The sequence below is a fragment of the Epinephelus fuscoguttatus genome, linkage group LG23 (genome assembly GCF_011397635.1).
Source record: "Epinephelus fuscoguttatus linkage group LG23, E.fuscoguttatus.final_Chr_v1".
In the NCBI taxonomy this organism is placed as follows: Eukaryota; Metazoa; Chordata; class Actinopteri; order Perciformes; family Serranidae; genus Epinephelus; species Epinephelus fuscoguttatus.
The window spans coordinates 21,363,811-21,386,635 of record NC_064774.1 but is presented as its reverse complement, the minus strand read 5'-3'; the positions used below and the strand labels follow the sequence as shown (position 1 = coordinate 21,386,635).

The window sequence follows — 22,825 nt, the reverse complement described above, 5'->3', positions numbered from 1 at the left end:
GATAGCAGGTCTCATTTCTTTGATTTAATTTTTAGAAGTAGGGTCACCCTTTTATGACATTTATGGTCAAAATGCATTGGGCACCGTTGTGGCACAGCACATCTGTAGCAGCGTGCACGTAGCAGAGCGCGTCTATTGTAATCAACGAAAGATGCTACACTAAACTATGGCCACCGCCGTGCTAACCAGTAATTTTACCTGGATAGGCTATCTTTTCTTTATGCACGCTCTGCAGCCCTCCAACAGGTAAAAACGACATAGAACTCTGTAAAAAAAAATGAGTACAATCTCTTTAAAACCATAAAAACGAATACTTCATTGTACCAGAGGCAATGCGAAGCATCAGAGCAACGTTATCTCTGTTTTTACATTTCACAGAAAAATAAATCTATCAAATCAATGCATCCTGTTGTTAAAATGATCCGGTTAATGACTTCAGTACCTGTTAAAGTAGCCTATGCATCCATACCCTCCATAACCACCTGCATTATCACTTTTCTAAACTCATTATGTACACAGTGAAGCTGGCAGCACCAGTCTGTGGAGCAGGTAAAAAAAAAATCCCACTTACATGATGTGCCGCAGCCGTGACCCATGTATTTTTGGCTGTCAGACCATGGATTGTTCGTTATTGGATACTATTTATATAGCTTTTTTTCTCCACACTGATCAACAACATCATATAAACTGTATATTTTGATCTCCATCCGCTACTTTGAGCACTTCACAGAAGCTACAGTGTAACCACACATAGTATATTTAATAAAATATTCAAATGTTGATATGAAGAAATTATCGTACTTAACCAGGCTTAAGGGGTAACAAAAGTGCTTCGCTGACAAAATTAAATCTTTATGTTCATTGTTTATAGTTTGGAGATATCAGTCCACTTTAATAAAAATTTCAAGGTAGCTGGTTATTCACAAAACTAAGTGCAGCACATTTATTTCAGCCATGATGGTGATCAGAGCCTGGCTGCAGTGTTCTTGTTGTTGCATCATATCTGTCTTAATTCATGGTAATCAATGTGTTAATGAGGTGTCATTAACACCCAACATGATCGAACATATGATGCAAATATTAAGAGTTCATGCAAGTTAAAAAAAAAAAAAAAAGTAGCAATAATAAAGAGATTTGTAGACTGACCTTTAAACACTCGAAGTCCACAGATAAACCATCATTAAACACTTAAAATTCCGTGGCCCATTAGATTTTTTATTTCCGCCTGCGTGCCCAATAATTACACAGAGCTCATTTATAAAATGCTATTTCACATATTGAACTGTTGTTTTACTACTTCAGTGATCACTTTAAGCAGAACCTCGCTCCTACTACTTCTAATACTGATCTTGAACTACTGCAGGCCAAGTGTGGGCGGCATTTATTGTTCAGCCGTGTTTTATGGGTCACTTACTGAACATGCAAATGATCGGAAGAGGCCGGTGGGTGATGCCATGAAACGGTGCAACTGACCTGGTAATCTGCATTTATGAATGGAAAATGGCATAAACTCTTGCTGACACAAAGTTGGCCACCGCTGTCACATAAACCCTGGCATTAAGTTTAATGAGTGTTAATCCTCAGGCTGGAGTTATTTTGACTTTGACAATACAGTAATTCTGCTAAATCAGGTCAGGGGGTCCTTGTTTGCCGTCTCTGTCTGCTTGTGTGATGGTGTCTTGTTTTCTGTAGGTGGTCCATCACCCCTATGATGTATCCCGCCTCCTTCATCTTCAGCGTGCCCAGCACTGCCTACGTTGTGCTGACCTGCATCAACCTCTTCATTGGCATTAACGGCAGCATAGCCACCTTTGTTTTGGAGCTCTTTGATGATGATGATGTGAGTGGCACCTACACACAAACACACACAAAAACACACACATATCCTGGAATGGATGTGAGGACAAGACACCTATATGGACAATTTTAACACAGTGGAAGACGCAGCTTCTATAAAACAGCAGACACAGACATTCAGGCTCCCATAGCTGCGTAAAAAATATATTTGGAAGCTATAGCAGTGGATGGCTAATTGACTTGAATCATAGATAAACGCTCTGTGTTTTGGAAGCAAAGGCTTCCATACGCACGTGGGTGGAGTGTGTACCCACCTGGTATAACTTTTAATATATTTCCTTTATCCTCTCAAGGATTTTTCAAAGGAGTTATTTTCCCTATTCTCTTTAATGTTTAATCGTTTGGTGAGAATTGGGTCTTCGGAGAACTTTCCTCATCCATCTTTCAGCAAGTGTTCATTTTAACTGCAAGCTGCTTCAGTCTCGGGGGAATCAAAAGACAAAGACACCAAAAAAGACCTGCATAAGAAATGGAGAGCTTAGGAAGAGAGAGAGGGGGGGATGTTGACTGTCAGTCACTTTGCTTTTGATTAGAATTTAAATCGCATTTCATTAAAAAAAAAGGAGAGAAATTGGCCCTATTATGACGGCCTATTCTGACTTAGCATTTAGTGTCACAGCCAAAGCTCTTACAGGTGGCTGTGGTTGAGACAGCTTTCTACTTCTGTTGGTGTCTCTCTCTTTTGGTCTCTGAACTGAATATGTCTACTTTGATTTGTAGACTTAATTGTTGTTTGCATGATTAGCATACATCACCCACTTTTGGATTTTTTTTTTTTTTTTTCATTTCACATTTTTAGCCTCGCGTTGATCACTCATTCTCTGTCAGCACACACAATGTCGTTTCGCTCTCTGACAAGCTGCTTAAACATCTGATGTTTCGTTGGAATGTCTCCCACAGCTCTGATCCGACACTTCAGACTGAGCGTAATGTTGTCTGAAAGACTTTGCCTCTGCACACTCTGTCCCCTCCAACACGCCTGCCTCTGACTTGATGTTTCCTCTGGCGCCGCTCGGCTACGGCATGGGACGTCTCCTGTCTCCTAACGAGGCTGCCTCATTTGCATCGCGATTTCATTATCATGAGCATTCATTATGAATTTGTATTTTTCAGCTGGCAAGTCAAAGAATGTCATTGTTGCCATTTTGTTGTCTCTGCATTCACTTTATTTATTGATACGGTGTTAGCGGAGCATATCAGTCATAAAGGGTGCCATTGGTAATAACTCAATGGACAGCATGTTGCCCAGCGGCCGTGTAAAGGGACGGATTTATTGCGCTCTTCTCTTGTCCAAGGCATAAGGGACAGAGATAGTGCTTCTCTGAGACTTGACAGGGACAGAGGTCCATGGTAATTCTGCTAATCTGACTTGATTTCACTGCTGATAAGAGAGCCTGATGGGTCGACATCAATCAACAGATGTTACAACTCTCCAGGTTTCCATGTGTCCCCTGTTCAGAGCAGATATCTCTCTGGAACAGACTCTTCACAAAATAGCTAGCGCAGATACGACAGTGCCCCGGTGTGCCCCAGTTAGGCAGAGAGGGTAGATCCTACACATGACAGCTCAATCCAGTCTTCTCCTTTTCGTGACTTGTACTGTTTCAAAGCGTCATCTGATCTCTTTAAGACTCCTCAGCGGTGGCATTAGTTAAATAATGTCACTCAAAAGGAAAGCTACAGGCCTCAGTCTGTTCTCTGTTTTCAAGCACAGGGTGAATCTAGATCCCTTTTGGGCATAGCACTATTTTTCCGAGAGAGGAAGCAGAGCTGCAGTGTTACAGACTCGGTGCCCCAGTTTTGTCTCGAGACCAATGGGAGATTTTCTTCCCCTCAGGACTGTCCAGCTCCCTGTGGATTGCATCAATCCCAGCTTGCCTTGTATGCTTGAAGCAGTGTCTGAGTCAATACCTCCACCACGTGCCACTCAGAGATAACCACAGGCGCAGATAGATTTTCCAGGGTGAACACAAAGGTGTGGCAGTGTGGCCAGGTACTACCTACCTCATGTAGTGTAATTGGTGTTTATTGTATAGAATCCAGAATCCTTTATTGGCAGGATGTTTAAAAGAGGCATTAAAGTCAGTTGTTTTATATAACATAACAGAAGCAAGGGCTCCTGCTGACTAAGTCTAGTTTTCGCTCAAAACCTTAAAAAAATAATGAGCATATCTCTACGTCTAAAGCACATAATTCCACAAAAATTCTTCAACTTGGTGGTTAGCATGGCCGCCTTTCCACAAGGACTATAATAGCTCAAAAAACCATGAATACCATCTGCAGAAAAATATCTAACTAGAATATTTGAGCCATATATTGTGTCTGTCTGCTCTCATTGTGATTCCCGGCATTATGAATGCAGCCGTGCTGTGGGAATAAGCACAAGTGGCGATATGGGTCAGATAAGCGCCTCGCAGACCATACCACCTTCAGAACCATTTGAAAATGATTTATGGGCATAAAGCGCAAACGTAAGGAGGAAAATTGTCCAGCGTTTCATCATCCCCGACTAAGAGCCTCTTAGATCTCCTTGATGAACACCCAGTCAAGAGAAGATGTGTTATTTCATGTATCGATCTCAAATTAGGTCTCCCTTTCTTCGCATTCCTCTGCCAGACGGATGGGCTGCATTCAGCCAAGGTCATAGCTGTTGTTTATTTGACTTTCCTTATCTCTGTATAAGCTAAGTGTTGACTGTAAAGAACAGAGGTGCCTTCAACAAATCCCAAGACGTCTGTGTGTATGTGAACATTTACATGTGTTAGTGAAAAAGGGAGGAAAAAAATATGTTGGACATTAAATTTCTTTGGAAACGGTGAGGAAAGATAGTGTTCGTGTCATCTTTAAATTCCTCTGCTACACTGGACAGCAGCATTAAAGATTGTCCTCATTTTCATATTTTAATAAAAGTCTAGCTAGCTTATTGGATAAGCAGGACAAATACATGTTTTATCAACTGGATACAAGTCAAACAAAAAAACGGTTAAAGAAATACACAAAGAGTATGTTGTTTATTGGAATTACTCTCGTAAATTAATGTTCCTGAACGCACCTCAGCTCCCCTTAGTAAGTAGTTTATTTTATTTGATATGACATTAGAATTTTACGTTTATATACATGAACAACGTGCGCTCTGTTTAGTGTTTGTAGCACCTGTCCACAGGGAATTTTTATACTTAAATTAATAAAAAAGAAAAGTAAATACATCAAAAAGTACATACACAAAAATCAGTCCACAAAAAATACAAAATCCTGGTGTATCTACTGTGGCACTAAGTGTGAGAACAGTGTTGTTTCTCCTTAAGTCATAATTTAGTATCTTTATTGAAAATTTATATTGTGTTGCATACTCACTTTAGTTGGTAGACAGTTTTATAGTTTTCTCCTTCAACAGAAAAGACTGATTGTCCACGTTAGGTTTTGAGTAATGCAGTACAGTAGTTACTGTTTGTTGAGGCCTGTGTGTTCATTAAGGAGTGAAGCAGCCTTACTGTGTAGGCATTTAAAAACAAGCTATAAGTTGGATTACCTTTATAAGCTTTCAAGGCTAAACATAGTGTGTTTCTGTGCCCTCATCCTGGCAATAGTCGTGGCTGGAGGCATTATGATTTCGGCTTGTCGATATGTACGTCTGTCCATACGTATGTCAGCACATCCTATTGATGTAAATGTAATATCTTGAGGAATGCCTTGAGGGAATCGCTTTAAATTTGGCACATTCATTTAGACTTAACAGTAAACCTATTAGATTTTTTTGGTCATTGGTCAAAGGTCAAGGTCACTGTGACCCTGTCTGTTTCATTCTTGTGAACACAATATCTCAACAACACCGTGGGATTTTTTGTTTTTTAATGCGGGACATGTTCACTTGGACTCAACAATGAAGTGATTAAATTTGGCGGACAAAGGTCAAGGTCAGTGTGACCTTGCGTACATCTCATTCTTGTGAACATGATATCTCAAAGACACCTTGAGGTAATTTCTTCATATTTGGCACAAATGTGCACTTGGACTCAAGAATGAACTGATTTGAATTTGGTGGTCATAGGTCAAGGTTACAGTGACCAGTGACCTTGCATCTCTCTCATTCTTGTGAATGCAATATTTCAAGAAGGCATCAAGAAGCAGTTTAGTCCAAATGTCGACTTGGACTCAAGAATAAACTAATCAGAATTTGGTGGACAAAGGTCAAGGTCACTATGACCTTGCATCCATCTTATTCTGGTGAATGCATTATCTCAAGAATGCCTTGAAGGAGTGTCCTCATGTTTGGTCCAAACATCTACTTGAACTCAAGAATGAACTGAATAGAATTTGGTGGTAAAAGGTCAAGGTCACAGTGACCTTGCATCTGTCTCATTCTGGTGAATGCAGTATCTCAAGAAGGCCCAGAGGGAGTTTCCTCAAAGAAGGTCAAAGGTCAAGGTATCTGTGACACACAAAACATGTTTTCGGCCTTGACTCAAGAATTCATGTGCTAATTATGACAAAATGTAACACAAACATATAAGAGGATAAAGTGATAATAGGATGACATTTTAAATCCAAAAGGTCAAAGGTTAGCTTCACTACGACATCATAATGTTCTGCAAAAACACTTTGCTTGCCATCACTTAATGTCATATCTCAGGAACAGAGATGGAGACATTTTGCCAGAGACTAAATTGGTGACACTAATCTTAAAACAGTGCAGATTGTATAGCTCTTCTGTGCTGCCAAGGGAAAGATGTATGCAAAACAGACATGGACGTAAAGTGTGCCAAAGTGCAACTTGACTGGTTTGCAGAGGGATACAACCGCAAGGCAGTAATTCTAGTTTCAAGCTGTGACAATGAAGCCACCTCATTGTTTTCTGTCCATAACTTTTATTGTCTGGTTATACAGTGATATGATTGGTTAAATAGCTGATTGTGGGGTTGTGAGCAGGTGGTGAACCATTGTGATAGGTGTCAGAATATAATGCCATGCATATAAAGTTGAGCTATGCTGAGTGACAAATATTTTCTCATAAGTCTGAAACAGTTTAGATTTGCTTTGTCTTTTTTGCAGATATGAGCTTGTTATAAGAATTGAAGTTAAAAAAAAAAAAATCAGTGTTGTGGTTCATTGGCCTGATCTGAAACATAGTATTCTGAATGTCACGAACACTTATGTATTGATTGATGGAGGGGATACATTTTTTAAATGATGTCTCTTATTCTACTCTTAGCTATGATTTGTGATTGCAGTCCTTTGTACCCCTTAGCCTTTAGCGAACGTGTAAATGTAGATAAAAGGAGTGATGAATTATGGTTGAAGACACTGCCGGACGTCTGAAGGTTTGCTTTGACATCATGATCAATGAGGCCTTTTCATCACCCTTTCAGATCTGCTTGAGAGAAACAAGGGCAGTGACCACCTACTCAAGCAAAGAAATCTGACTGTATGCATATAGCCACTTTTGATCTTGAACATTACTGTATGTTTTGCCACAAGGGGGGGAAGAGAAAGTTAGATTGCTTTCTTCTTTTGGACCTGGAAATCCAGTATAAAGTTTTATGAACAGTGTATGAATATTAAGAGACAGGATTGTTCCACATGAAACAGCAATTGTTTTTTTTGTTTGTTTGTTTTAATAGTTGTGCATAATTTTAGACTATCCATGATGGTTTCAAGCCAGAAGCACTTAGCAAACAAAATATCTGCATAGCTCCTAAGCTTGAATCTAGACCTTCTGTATAATAGAAGGGGTTTCACAGTTGAATGAACGAGTCATTGACAGAAAAAGCTACAGTTTGTAGGCTATGCTCGTGAAGTTAAAATTTGCAGGGGAGGAAACTAAAGCTGTTCTTGATAAGGACCCTTGTGCCATCTAAGGGCTCTTCTTTTTTCCCCAGTTGATTGATGAAATAAGTTAGTGTTATTACATTTTAAATAAATCATTTGCATTTGATCCTATGGCCTTAGAATGGTACGTTACTAATTAATATGGCATTCATATCACACTTGATAGCACGTAGCCTAGCTTGTTCAGGTAGAAGTTTAAAATGTAAATGAGAGTTGTCAGAGCGTAAAACCAATGACCTACTGGTCAATATGGTTCAAGATTCCATCACTGGACAGTAGCATAGCCTTCAGTGCTAAAGAAAAACATTGAAAGTCAGATCGAATCGTGGATTTGGACGTGTTTTACTTCACTTTCATGATCACGTGGGCGATAAAACCAAGTGTGCCGGGTTGAAGGAATAGTTTGACATTTTGGGAAAACACTTATTCGCTTATTGCAGTGGCTTAGATGATGAGATCAGAACCCCTCTTTTGTCTGCTACATATGGAATCAGCAGGTGGTTAGCTTAGCATAGCATTGACTGGAAAGAGCTAACATGGCTCTATTCAAAGGTTACAAAATCCAACAACAGCCACTCACTAATTTCCATTATTATCATTATTATTATTATTATTATTATTATTATTATTATTATTATTATTAAATTAGCTAGTTCACTGCCGGACCATTTATTTATTTATTTTTTGTTTTTTTATTTATTTATTTGATTAGGACAGTGCACATTAATCAACATATCAGCAAAAAGCATCAATATAAATATGCCGGTGTTAGCACAGTTGCTAAATTTCATCCGTTGTCCTAAGGCAGGTATCATAAAAAAAAATACAGATAATACACCATGACGAATGGATAAAACATGTAGAAATCTTACACAAAAAATAAGTCCTGATTCACATAAAGGTCAAAAGTCCATACACAAAATAGAAAAGATGGCCAGGACCGGCCGCGAGGCAACCAGCAGAGACTCCAGATAGTTACACACATTATTTGACATGTTAATCAGTGTGTATTATAGGTGCTGGTTGGTGGAGTTGTTTACCTTTGGACAGATCCAGGCTAACCTTTTCCCCTGTTTGCAGTCTTAATGCTAAGCTAAGCTAACCAGCTGCTGACTGTAACTGCATATGTATCGTAAAGACATGATAGCAGTATCAATCTTATCATTTAACTCTTTGCAAGAAAGCAAAAAAGCTTTCCCAAAATGTTAAACCATTCTTTTTAAAGTAGATGGAGATCCAGAAAATGTTCTTGACAAAAGTATCTTTAAATCTGGCATTTGGATTGTATTTTTTTTGTAAGCTGACAGGCTTCATGCACTTATCCTCAACTGCCAATTGAAAGCTTACTCGGTGAAACTCATAAATCACAGAGCAGTTACACACATCCATGAATAAATTCAGCGACAACAATGGCCATCATCTGGAAATCTTGCACACAGCTTTAACAAAATGCACTGCCACCTCCGCCCCACCTACTCTTTGCTCGGGCTCGCCCAAAAACAGAAATGATGAATTTATGGTCTCCCTCCATGTATGCAAGAGCTTTGAAGACTATGCTGCAATGAAGCAGCATGCATAATGCATGACTTGCTTTTGAACGCCATGCAGTGCCAAACGTCATATTTTGTCTTCCCTCCCTCTGCCTTTTCCTCCCTCATCCCGTCCTTCCTCCCTGTACTCACTGTACTTCCTTCGTCATTCAAGCCAGTTTGTTAGAGCTCAGTTCATTGTGTCTTCATTTAATTGATTATTCCTTTTGTGCTTCACTAGGCCACCATTGAATTGTGGCCTTGAGGGAGAGGAAAGTGAGAAAGGGACAGGGCAATTTTAGGGAGAAAGACAAGTTGTAGCTAAGAAATGCCCTGTCAAGATAAGACTGGCTTTTTTTGTTTGCCTTGTGAAATAGTGAAACAATATGCTTTGGTTTTGTTTGTGTGTATCTGTCTCTTTGTTCTTGTATATAGCATTAGAAGAAAAACAAAGGCAAACACACAGAGAGTGTCGGTAGGTGTTTTCACAGCTTTTGTTGTTTGTCAGATGTGTCTCTTTGGTCTCCGGGTGCCCCCTTTACCCTCAGTGATGATTTTAAGGATGAACATCTGCTTAGCTGAGCACCACCTCATCAGTTTGTGTTTACACACACTGTATGTGTGCTACCTCACAGATCACGCAGTATGTCCCCGAACGTTTGCTAAATTCCAACTTCAAGAAGGTGGATGAACTTATATGCTCTGTGCTTCCTCAGCGTGCCATTTGGAGCCCCGCAACACAGCAGCGCGCAGCATGCAAACGGAACGCAGGATGTTTGTTAATTATCCATGCTTGCGTCAGGGCGCTGCACTCCGTCTTCCAAACCTCACTAGCCACTAGCCCTGCTAATTCGAGACAGCGAGTCGACATATTGGACTCCTGGCGGTTAATTCCCAGTCAGGGCTTGAATGTTCCAAGTTTCTAATTTGTATCTTGTATGTGTGATTGTGTGCGTTTTCCTCCACAGAATGTCACCCGCATCAACGACATAGTGAAGCAGGTGCTGCTGATATTCCCACATTTCTGTCTGGGCAGAGGGCTAATTGACATGGCCAAGAACCAGGCGATGGCCACCCTCTTTAGCAGTTTTGGTAAGAGGCCACCACAGCTATGACAGCATGACTAATCCGTGAGAAAAAATCTTTATCTCAGTGATGATTTTTGTGTAATAATAATAAGTTCTAAGATTGTATTGTCCTCAGAGAAAAATGAAAACATTTGCCAAGCCAGATTTTTTTGTAATACAGTGCAAATGTTGAATCTTTTTGACTTAAGTGACTATATGTAGATACCATTTGCTATCAGGAATATATGCATGAGCCCAGCTGTGCCATTTTTCTTCCGTTTTACCAGCACCAAACCTCAGTACTGTGTTTAGGTAAATAACAACAAAGCCAATGTGACTGCATTAAAAGGACCAGAAACCCCACGATAATATTCCACATCATGTGTATCATTGCTATGAAACTTTTGCAAACCAGTTTTTGTAAAATTTTAAACCAGGGTTGTGTACATCCACATTATTGTTTGTTTCTTCCTACTTCCTGTAGATCAGTGGAATAGTATGAAAACATTGGCAGAGATGTCTATCATGCAGTTCATGCACAAGAACAAACAAAATTGGGACCTACTCCTAAAAACATTGCGCTACTAATGGTCAAAAACTCCACAGGGTACCTTCAATTTGGAAAAGCGGTGAAGAAGTAAACATGCTTCACTCGCCAAAAACAACTTAATTCCTCTTACCCGAGTATTACAACCTTAAATAACACTTGAAGCCCTCTTCACTCAAAATGTTAGCTGTTGTTTATGTTGCCTAAAATGTCTGGCCTCAAATTTACTGACTTGTATCTGTGCAAATTTTCACATTCTTCTACTGAAATGGGGCAATGTCTGTGCGCTACCCTAAAAAAACGTATCCTCTTCTATACCCTTATCCATTTTCCCACCCCTTTTTAAAGGCTTTCTTAAAAGTATTAGTGGGAAAACCGTGTCAAACAAAATATTAGCATCTAGCAGGGAACTTTAAACAACCTATCTTTCTTTAAAGTGACACTAAACTATTTCATTCAAAATGCCCACATCCCCACAGTAACACATATCCAAAACCTCCTCTCGAGCTCTCCTCTGCATGTGTTAAATTTACACAAGAGGCAGGGAGGAGAGGGGAACATGGCTTGTAGAGGTGGAGCCAGGGTTAAGGGGGCCATCAAGAGGCAAAGAGGCACATGAAAGAGGTAGAGGAGTCTTATCTGTCGAGAGATGGAGCAGGAAATAGTGGCTTGAGGAATCATTTGCGACGGTGGCGGAGAGCAGGAAGAGAAAAGCAATCACAACCTAAAAGGGCTAGTGTGGAGAGGGGCTATTTACCAGAGAATGAGACTGAAAGCGCTTTCGTTTTTCTTGTCTACTTACTCTGCCCCCTCGGGGCTCAAGGGTTGTAGAATGTGAGTGAGGGAGGGAAGGGAAGGAGCGGGATGATTAGAGTGGGGGGCTGTCACTGGTTTGCTTAAGTGTTCATTAGCCAAAAAACATTCACCATGAAAAGTACAGGATATCACTGATTTTCCTCACATGACATAGGTGACAGCACTTTTTTATTTTTAAGGCTAAGTGGCATTTTAAACTGCTGGCTTTCACTGATGAATACATCTCAGAAACACTTCAAAGAGCTGACAAATTCCAGCTCTCCTCTAACTTTTGACAAAGACATATTTGGCTGTCCATGAAAGAACACACACATCTGGTGATTCCTTTTATTTTGACGATGTTTCAGCTAAATCATTCTCTGAGCTTGGAGATAAGGGCTTGATATTAACATGAACTGACACACATTAACATTTTCTCTGTGTTTTGACTTTGTTCATCACAATAAGTTTTTACAAATTAATTTTCCTCCATCAGGGGAAGACCGCTTTGAGGACCCACTCAGCTGGGACATGGTGGGAAAGAACCTTTGCGCCATGTCTATCCAGGGTGTTGTCATGTTTACCATCACAATCCTCATCCAGTACAAGTTCTTCTTCAAACCACGGTAAAAGTGTCTCTCAACAGCTGTAATCTCAAATCTGGCCTAAAAAGTTACATGTACGACCTATCCACGTTTCTGACTGCTGTAGTTCTTGTCCATGTTTTCAATAATGCAGAGTATTTCCATCCAGTATTTGTTTCAGTCACACAAACCATTCCCCCCCATTCTTCCCCATTTAAATCAGCTGTGTACTTTATATTCACTTTATACAAAACATCTGTCGCACTGTGAATCTGTTTGGCAAATGCTACCCAGTTTTCTGTTTTTTCCTTTAGTGTTTACTTACTCCAAAAGCCAGGTTGCCATGGAAACTAATGCCTGCGACCTCGACTATTTATGAAAATTGCCGAGATTGTTTCACTGAGCTTAAACTTTGACCGAGATAATTTGTCATGCGAGTTCATGTTAATTTTAATGAAGGGTGTTATGCCAACTGCGGTTGACTTCTCTCTGCCAGGCTTATTTCAGGGAAGTCATTATCCGCTGAGAAAGAGGATATCGATGTTGCTCGGGAACGCGAGCGGGTGTATGGAGGCAACGCCCAGAACGACCTTCTGAGGATCTGCGACCTCACTAAGGTACTGCACGCGGCAGCTTTTAGCGCTTGGTAAAGTGTTGCTTTAATGTTGGTGCATGGTTCTTATTCTGTCATTCCTTTTGTGATTTTTCAGTCAGAGTTTGATTGATTGCTTTATTCTTTTTTTTTTATCTTTTATAAAATGTGAGGTTGATTTAATTGTGTGAATAATCCAACGGCTTCAACGGAGAGACTCAGGAAGCTTCTGTCCTCAGGCTGTCAGGATAATGAACTCTGTCCTCTGGCCTTGGCATATCCTCAGCCTTGTCTTGCCCTCTGTGAATCCTTTGCTCTGCCCTCTGCATTAACATATTTGCACTTGAACATGAACAAAGTCTTGTGATATATGTCCATTTTACATTTACATACACGAAAAAATTCCACAGCCCACATACACACTGGGTCAGTATACACTAACATATTTCAATACATCTGCATTTTTCTGTGCTCTCCTTCATATATGTTTTCTATTTTTATTCTTTATTCTTATTCTTTATTACATGCTGGACTTTATAGTGCAGTTTGCCACTTTGCATTTCATTAACACTTTTTCACTTTTTCTAGACACTTTTTCAATGGCAGTGATCCACTATATCTGTACATGTGTGTGGGGAGGATGAGTTTGTGAAGTTTTTTTCCTGTGCTTGCACCTGCGTTATTCAGCTTGCCAGGCAAATGGGAAAGACAGGTTGCAAGTGTGCAGCTGTGAACATTCACAAACATCATAAGTGGGCATGAGAACCAAACCAGATAGCATTTCAGGGGTGTAAAGGTCTGAGCTCCTCCCCAGCTCCGGCCCGTCCCTCCTTGCAGTAGGTGAAGTCGAGCGTGCTGTGACGGTGCATGCCTCAACACCGCCGAGATTAACGCTCCATCCGTTGGCAGATGTTCCCTCCCTGCGGGTGGCGTGGCAGCAGGAAGTGTTGCCACAGCAGCCTGCTTTGCAGCTCCTGTGCCGACAGCTGGACGATCTAACAGCCTTTTGCTTCTTGCCACCCTTCTTCACTCCTTTACTCCCTCGGTCTTCGCAGTCACCCCATACTTAATCTTTCACTCATTGCTCACGGACACAGACGTGCGCCACACTCCCTAGGGTAATTACCGAACAAGTGCTGGGTAAAACAGTTGGATGGGTTTACAAATCATCTCGCAAGGTGAAAGGGTGTGGAGACGAATGTTCTTTCTCTAGCTCAGACTTGTAGAGAGAACTTTTTTATGCGCTGTGAACCCGTAAAAACACTTCATCTACTGTAAATACAGCTTTGAAACAGTGTCAAAAATGTTAAGATGTTAGATTTGATATGAACGAGCTCGTCTGCCATTGACAAGCTGCCGTTGTTCATTCACACCTTGATGGTTGACAGTATTTCTCTGAGATGAGACACAGTGGCCCATCACTGCACAAAAACAGCAGTGCAGTGGCAGAAGGCATCGGGATTCTTCCTGCAGTGCCCTCATTGACTCTCACCACAGCTGTGCCCCATCCATTTGGGGTGTAGATAACAAATTGATCAATGGGCGCGTGGCTTTGGTGGCCATGCGCCACAGGCTGAGCCCTGTCATAAATCTGAGCATGCCTCTGAAGCGATCGACAGGCCATCAATCATGTGTCAGGATCCTGCTCCTCCCCTTCCTTTTCCTGCCACTGTAAACAGGAGCGTTTTGCTGTGCGCCCCACCTGCTAGCCTCCACTTAGCTGCTGCGTTAGCGTCAGCACTGTAATCGATGGAGACTGTAATGGAAGTGTGTCCGTCTGTGAGCGTTTTCCAAGCCCAGTGCTGTCAGTTTAACCTTCCAGTCACTCACTAAGTTGACAGAGAAAGTTTAAAAGAACCTTGTGGCAGCTGTTTGAATGTAGAAGGCTAATGAGTGATGAGTGGCACCTTGGCATATACTACAAGTATGCCTATGTGATAATGTGTACTCTGTGGTTAAGAGGAGACTCGTTTAACAAGAGCTGTGTGTTGTGTGGTTACAGAATGGCTGCCTTTGTGTGCCAAAGTATTTATGTCATCTGTTTTAAATTATCTTTAAAAACATTTACAGACCGGTTTTTGAGTGGTTACTTTTTTCCCAGCAAGTCATTTGTTATTTTTGCTTTCTCACAATCTAATTTATATTCTTTTGTATTTTTTTATTTCATTCTCTTATCTATAAATCCCTTTGGGCAATGGTTTTCAACCAAGGATGTCTGCAGTTTCTGTGGGGTTCTGTGAAGTGGCTCAGCTAATTTCAAAGAGTAAAAATTACATAATTTGGTAAAAGAAAATATCTACACTATATATCTGTATACTTATATATCTATCCACATATTTGTATGTAGGAGGAAAACAAACACAAATAAGAGAGGCTGATATGCTGAGAGCCAGAATATGCTGACTCCTCAGTTGTAACAACTTAAGACCACACACTTCAGTAAGGAGTGTACGAAAACTAGTCAGCAAGTGAAGAGAGGAGTTAGAATAAATAATTAAAATTAGCACTTGTTTCATAATCTGTAAATATGTGTGTGTTGATGGAATACTGCAGGTGCAATGGAGTACTGCACCAGTAACAATTACCCAGTGCTACTCTGATTGCCTGGCAGCTGATACCAGCCTTTGTGTGTCTGTGAGCTGCTGCTTGTTTTTGTATGCCCTGATCAAGACTGTGAGTTGGAATGTGTAGGCCCATTTTTCTTATTTTCTTCTTTCTTATTTGGCTAACCTGTCAGTTTTTAGACATAGTCAAACTTTGACCAAAGTTATCAAAATAAAGAGTCCAAAAACATTTAGAAATCAGTTTGTGCTGTATAAAAACACATTATAACAATATCCACTTGAAATGACCAAAAAAATGACCGGTGTTAAAGGGACAGTTCAGCCCCAAATCAAAAATACGTATTTTCGATCTTACCTGTAGTGTTACTTATCATCATTGTTTTGATGTGAGGTGCACAGTGTTGGAGATACCGGCCATAGAGATGTCTGCCTTCCCTTGAATATAATAGAACTAGATGGCACTCAGCTTGTGGTGCTTAAAGTGCCAAAAAAATACAGTGGAAAAATCAACAACAATGTCTCCTTCCAAAAATCATACTCAAGATAATCCACAGACCTTATTGTAAACAGTTTCATGTAAGAGCTATTTTCTTTCGACTAAACCACGCCCACCAACCATATCACAACGCAGAAGGTAGTGTGCATCTACTCATGGAAGAGAGAGGCTTTTGCTTGTGATAGCGTGAGATGTAAGCATCAATGATGTCGTTCTTGGCTGAAATGTTTCCAGAGCAGCAACAGTAATGTTTACAACAGCAAAGTCATTACACCCAATAACATCTCACTGGAAACAAATCTAAAATGTCAGTTAAATAAATAATATTCATGACATCACAATTCTAAGTTGCTGATGTGTGTCACTGAATGCAGGTGCCCTGCTCGCACAGGGAAAAGGGGCAGGTTTGCCTCAGTCAGCTAGAAACTAAAAGTTTCCAAAATTTTAAGACCTGTTGCAAACTAAGCATAACAGTTAGACTACATGAAGACACCACACTGTTAGCTGAGCTTGTGTGCAGTGCTTGTGTTAAACATAGCAGCAGTGGATGAGAGACTGCAAAGAGACCAGGTTAAAGTATTGCTTTCTATAGGTTGATGCTTATTGAGCAGGTGTATTGACAAAGTAGTGGCTGTTTTACTTGCACAGCTTTTATTGCACTTACAGTAATGAGCGTAGTGGTGTTGCTGCTGCCCGTTGACACAGAGAACAGAGGAGAGGCTCCAGCGTGATGATAATTTACGCCAACTTGTAAAAAATAACCAACAAAAGAAGTGCTAATGTTGACGGTTTACAGTTATTATGCCCTGGGGCCTGTTTAATAACTGGTTTCGGTACCCATCTCTAAAGGTTAGGTAGCTAGGTGTTGCTAGGTGAGCTAGCAGTAGATGCACGCTTCCTTCTGTACAGTGGTACAATTAGTGGGCGTAGTTTGATAGAAACAGCTCACAACAAGGTCTGTGGACTATCTTGAGTAACCAGGTCATGATTCCTGGAAAGAGACGCCACTGCTAAGGTTTTTAAATGTATTTTTGTGGCGCTTTGAGCACCACAAGCTAAGTGCCACCTGATTTCATTACACTGGCGAAAAGGCAGACATCTCTACGGCCAGTATCTCCAACACTCTGCTACTCACACCAGAACAAATTAGATTGATAAAAGGCACAACATGATGATTGATTTTGGAATGAACTGTCCCTTTAAGTAATGACCTGTTTAATATCAGCTCAAAAAAAGACCTGTAGAACATATTTTGTGATGTTGAAAAAGGTTATATGAGCTACAGTATTATGATAGAGCTGTGGGATCATAGAAGACAACAAAAGTTAGGAGCAGCTGCTTTACCTCAGGATAGCACCTGATACTGCTGTGAGTCAAATGTGGAATGAATGGACCATATATTGGTGAAACCTATTTTAAAAAACAGTGTCGTTGTGTTGATTTACGACCTGATCTATAGCATTCAGCGTGTGTAGCTTATTTTCTAACCTAAATCTGTATTTTAGGTTTACGCACCTGCCACCATTGGATCCTATCAACTGTCTCGTCTGCTTAGATGTCGGCCTGCTTATCATGACAGCTGCTGTGGTGCTCGAGTCAGAGGGGACTTATCCTTTAATTGCCTTCCTCCATATATGTATCTGCTGCTTTGATGTGGCTTTAGCACTGCAAACTATCACGAAAAAGTAGTATGTGTAATCCAGGTTGAAAAGTACCGAGTGCAGCTGCCAGATGGCTCTGAAGGAGTGATGGATCTATGGAACTCCTGCTTTTATCAAATGCTTTTGATCTGCCAACTGTGTAATAAATGCAATGTCATTGTTTGTCAGGTTTGAAGTGGCAGCTCTAAATTTACATTTGCCTGGTAGCGTTGTGAATGCAGCTGGGACAGTCGAGTCTGTTTAATGGTGGATATTCGGGTGCAGGATTCTATACAGGAAATGCATCCTTCATACGGAGAATAGTTGGCTGTCACTTTTCTGTTTTAATGAACATTCACTGTTTCGGTCTTTGACACTCGCACACAGGCACGTAAACACACACAGCACTCATCGAAAATTATGTTTTCAACTTTTAAAAAACAGAAAAAACAGCCAACAGTAGTCAGTCTTTTATAACTCAAAGGGGCACAGTGCTGTCCTTGATTTAGAATTTTAAATGTCTTAACTGTCACACTCAGCAACAACAACAAAGGCCTTGTCTTGTCGTTCTGTGCTGGAGCAAGACAACGCTGCTTTCAAACCATTTCAAACATATCAAACCCTAACATAGTTTTGGATGTGGAAAAACACCTCATGCACTAAATACCTCATTTTGTCGAATGTACGCCTGCTTTTTTTTGTTTTTGTTTTTTTTGTTTTTTGTTTTGTTTTTCTTTCTTTCTTTCTTTCTTTTTTTTGTTGTTGTTGTTTAGATTGTAAAATGTCATGTTGGCTTATGGGAGTTCCTTTAACTCCTCTGGTGGGATTTTCAGATGATGCAGACTTGAATGAAAATGTGAATAGATGAGACTGGTCAGCAGGGGAGGATGTGGATGCAGCATGGAAAGTTTTCAAGTGAGATGTGGAAAAAAACATCAACCATCTTCTCATTTCCTGTGTGTCACTGCATGATCTTAGCAGGATACTGGCTCTTTGTCCTGAGAGATGGGGTACTGCATCTCAGGTGGTTGAGTTTTGCTTTTTTAGTGATGGTGGAAGTTTCAGGGATGGTAACAATCTGTCAGTCTTACCCTTTGGTCAACTTTCAATAGGATTACCATGAAGTTTTAGTATCCATGGTGACCAGATGCTGCATCTTCATGACTAATGTGATTCTACAGTTTTTCATGTAGAGACTGTGAACGTTAATTACCATGAAACATTTAACATGTATTGCCACACTGACCTTGGTGGGCCATGTTACGTGATGTTGTGTTATACAAGCGTGATGTTGCAACTATAGCACATGCAAGATGTGTCTAGCCATTTGGTGCCGTCTTGGGATAGGTCAGTGACCTTATGTAAGCACTACAGAACCAATCCTGTTCAGACTTCTGTGTTCTGCTCTGCTCATAAATAAGCACTGGCTCTCATCACTAAGAGGGGGGTGTATTTCTCTTATGCATTCAGGTATAATGTCTCCATAATATACTGAATACACGATATTATTCCTCAAACCCAGCCAATGCTTTGTGAGTTTATTTCCAGAATGCGAAAATCTGTCCTTGCACAACACTTAAGTTTGTAACAGTTTATATCTGTAAAGCTAATATCCCCCTCAGGCTCTTTTGTATTTTGATTAATGGTACCTCAACATGCTACCATGCTCGTGTTCTTGAAATACTACAAGCGAAACAACAAGTTAAACACATTAACGCAGCACTTATCAATATTTTTGGCTGGCCAGACCTATGAACACAAAAGCCTGTCTCATGAGTTACTGACTGACTGAGTGATGTAGGTTGCAAGTTTCACCATTGGTCCAGGTGGGATTGATCTTTCGCAATGAACAGGCGTTGCCAGGCTGAAAGGGCCATGGACACTGACAGTCCCGTATTACTGTATCCCTCATCGTCTCTAACCATTGTGGCACATTAGCATGGTGGCAATAGCGAGCTAGCTAGCTAACAAGCCAGCTGCTACAGAGTAAAATAAACACCTTAATGCTTCATCAACACAATCTTGTCCTAGTTTAGGAAAGCACATTGCTATTATCAGATGAGCTACAACTTTGTTTGGCTAATTTTCTGTAACCACTGTAGCATTAGCATAAAAGCATGGTGGAATTAGCAAGCTGAATTGTCAGTTTTGGACAGAGGAAATGATTACCTCATCAGTTTCTTGGAAGAACAGCTGTGTCTGTTTGACATAAGCCTTAAATTGACTATTATGTGTTACAGTGTCAGAACAGGTGCTGGCATAGTTATGAGGAGGAAGTGGAAATTAAAAGTTAAGAAAATATTAGCCTATGTGTTACTGTGTTAGTACGGATGTTGCCACAATGACAGAATTCTCCTTTTGGTAATCGGCAACAGTAGGATGTTTTACAAACTATCGTTATTGGCAGAACTTGGCTTTGATGGTGGCCAATAGCTGTGCAACCTTCACTGTCATACCGGAAATTACATCACCAACTTGAGCTGAAGAGGGGAGAGAAGCATTCGGTTAAATTGAGAGTAAAGGGTCCAGATAAAGCAGGTCCCTTTTGCTGTATGACTGTGTCTAGGTGTGCTGTTGTTCATATAACATGTATTTCTATGATTTTTTTTCCTCCTGAAGTCTTGGCAAAAGTCTGTGACTGAGTATTTGCCTCCACTTCCTTTTTCGAACTACTACTACTACTACAACTGTGAATTTGTGAACTATTTGCATAAACAGTCTAAACAAGAAGTGAAAGTTGTGGGTGAATGACAGCAGAACTTCCTGCCAATAAACAAGCTCGGAGGTGGGATGTAAATGGAATGCACTAGAAGAGTGTAAACACACATGCCTGCCCGGGTGCACGACCCGTCTGTGTGTGAAACTGTTTATGTGGTAGTGACTTACAGTAAGGTTTTATCGAAAATGCATGTGTTTGGAAACTACTGAGCATACGACTGGATAATTGACACACACATGGATTATACCGCACAAGTTGTGTGGGAGTTTGTTAATGGATGTTTTGCTGCTGTTGAATGCGGCCCCCATTTACTTCAATTCATGAAGAATGTTCTCAGTTTTTGTTCTCTTTCTCACCATGGAGGCGTGTGAGAAAAACAAAGTTTTCTTTATGAATTCATAGTAACACAGGGTGAGTAACTGATATACAAATGATCATTTTGGGGGCGAAGTGTCGCTTTAAGTTTAACAAGCATCACGTCCTTAAACTGTCCCTGGTGTGGCTATTCATTTTTCAACTGGTTATCTACATGTTCCATGTTAATAGCTGAAATGAAGGACTGCACAGCATGCTTTCTCACTAAAGTCATCTTTGTATATTGAGCAGCTGCAGTAAAGCCAGTGTCCATACATAGAGTATTGGCTGACTTGTGAGTGTGTTGAAGGTTATTGAGGGTACTGAAGTGGCACTCAAAGTGGAGACAGATTTCCTCATGAATACCGTCACTGCAGTCACAAATACTAATGTTCATGTCCTCCTCTTCTCCCTCCTGCGCAAGCGTCTAACTTTTTTTTTTTTTTTTTAATACCTTTTCCCATCTGGCTGGCTCTAAATGTTGCAAATTATCCCTTCCTGATAATTTCTTTTCCTTCACTTTCTCAGCCTCCCTCCCTCCTTCTTTTTCCACCTGCTTCTTCCATCTCAACTCTTCCCTGCTGCTCTGCTATATTGCTCCATATTTTGTCATGCTATCCTCTCTGTTGTCTCCCTCACTGTCGGCTCCCCAGCCGTCCCTGCCTCCTGCCTTCTCACCCACTTTCTCTCTCCTTTTCTGGCTGGCTGCTTGATTCATTTTATTGTCTGCTCCCTGCAGGTATACTCTCGGAAGAGCACCCCTGCTGTGGACAGGCTATGTGTGGGAGTACCTGCCGCAGAGGTGAGCCAAATGCTGCTGAATCACACAAGCACCTCTTCAAGCCTATAGTCTGGCTGACGACTTTCTCGCATTTGATTACTTTTCAACATCCACCAGCAATGAGAGAAAATGAGAGACATTTTTTATTCCCTGTGAACCAAAAATCCTGGATGTGAATTGACTAGAATTTTAATATTCAAGTAGAATTTTGAATATTAATGACAATATTTACAAAATATTGATACACAAGAGCAGGGAGCAATGAGCAGGAATTCTGTGCCTGGGCTTCGGTTTACAGTTTAGTTATTTCTTGAAGATTTGAATTGGTGTTTGGCAGTTTCTTGCCTTCTACTGAGTCGAATCGAAATATCTTCCAAACGCTGCTTAGAGAAGGCGTCAGGAGGAACACTAATCTTCTTATCGGGCTTGTTTTCTGCCATTATGCTACTGCCAAGCATGTGTGTGCTGGAAACACACAAGCAGTAGAAGAGCATTGCTAGAGCAACAGAGTCTGTGAAGCGAAGGCATGAGGATCCAGTGATGTTTAGTTCAGTACGCTGCCAAATTAGCAGTGGGAAACTCAACCAAAAACAACAAAGTGAACTTTCACACAGTTTTTGACTTAGGAGCCTCGGTGTAAAATTGATGTACTGTCAGTGTAAAGCTTCCATAGTCATTTTAACATGTTATACTGCACACATAGCCACACAAACGCTTGCGGTCTCCCTCTCTTTCACGCACACACACGCTGGAGGCTTGATTTAAACATAATCTCAAATGCTGACAGGCAGTCGTGCTCGATGGGCTTTCCGGTGGTATCCATCCTCCCTGCCACTGTTTACTCAAAGCCCAATGTAAATGCCAGTGGAATATTGTGATTCACAGGGCTCTGCTGATCACACACTGCATTTCCATGCATTATTTACATCAAGCTTAGCCCTCGTCTATGCATTCACAAGCACAGGTCACAAACAAGCAGGGATCAATGAATGACAGAAATCAAATATTTATGCCAGAGCCAGAGCACCTAAGGTGGGTCACGTGACCGTGGGGCTCCGCAGAGACAGCTTCCTGCCGCATGCCCTCCAGAGGGAAGTCAGATCGGCAGCATCAGGGAAAAAAGACAGACAGAGAGAGAGGATGGTGTTTGTTGTAGAAATTTACAGAAGCAGGAAGAAATGCTGCTGGGAATGGTCGGGTTTTTATAGTATTTGTTCTTGTGCGCCTGCTGTGTTGATTTAGTGTCTGTTGTTTTGTTTGTGTACAGAAATACATCAATTTGTTATTTTCCTAAACACTGGACCACTCATGTGTACTCTATAAATTGTAGTTTCAATTATACTGTATACATTGAGCAAATATTTACACCGTTTATAGATAAACGTCATTAACAAGATTTAATGGGGAGTGTTTATTCAAAAGAAAACCACATTCAGGATATTTGAAATGTCATCGGAAACCGTTGTCTGCTGTT

At 40.7% G+C, this 22,825-nt stretch overlaps 1 protein-coding gene across 4 annotated transcripts in view; it reads left to right on the top strand.

Moving 5' to 3' along the window:
- The window catches only part of LOC125883941 (phospholipid-transporting ATPase ABCA1-like), a 255,956-nt gene that overhangs the window by 194,410 nt on the left and 38,721 nt on the right, over window positions 1-22,825 (top strand). For all 4 annotated transcript variants that reach the window (XM_049568607.1, XM_049568608.1, XM_049568605.1 and 1 more), the window contains 5 exons: window positions 1,693-1,840; window positions 10,181-10,304; window positions 12,118-12,247; window positions 12,702-12,822; window positions 21,310-21,372. In XM_049568607.1, the coding sequence (XP_049424564.1) occupies window positions 1,693-1,840; window positions 10,181-10,304; window positions 12,118-12,247; window positions 12,702-12,822; window positions 21,310-21,372 (586 nt within the window). The remainder of the gene's footprint in view (window positions 1-1,692; window positions 1,841-10,180; window positions 10,305-12,117; window positions 12,248-12,701; window positions 12,823-21,309; window positions 21,373-22,825) is intronic.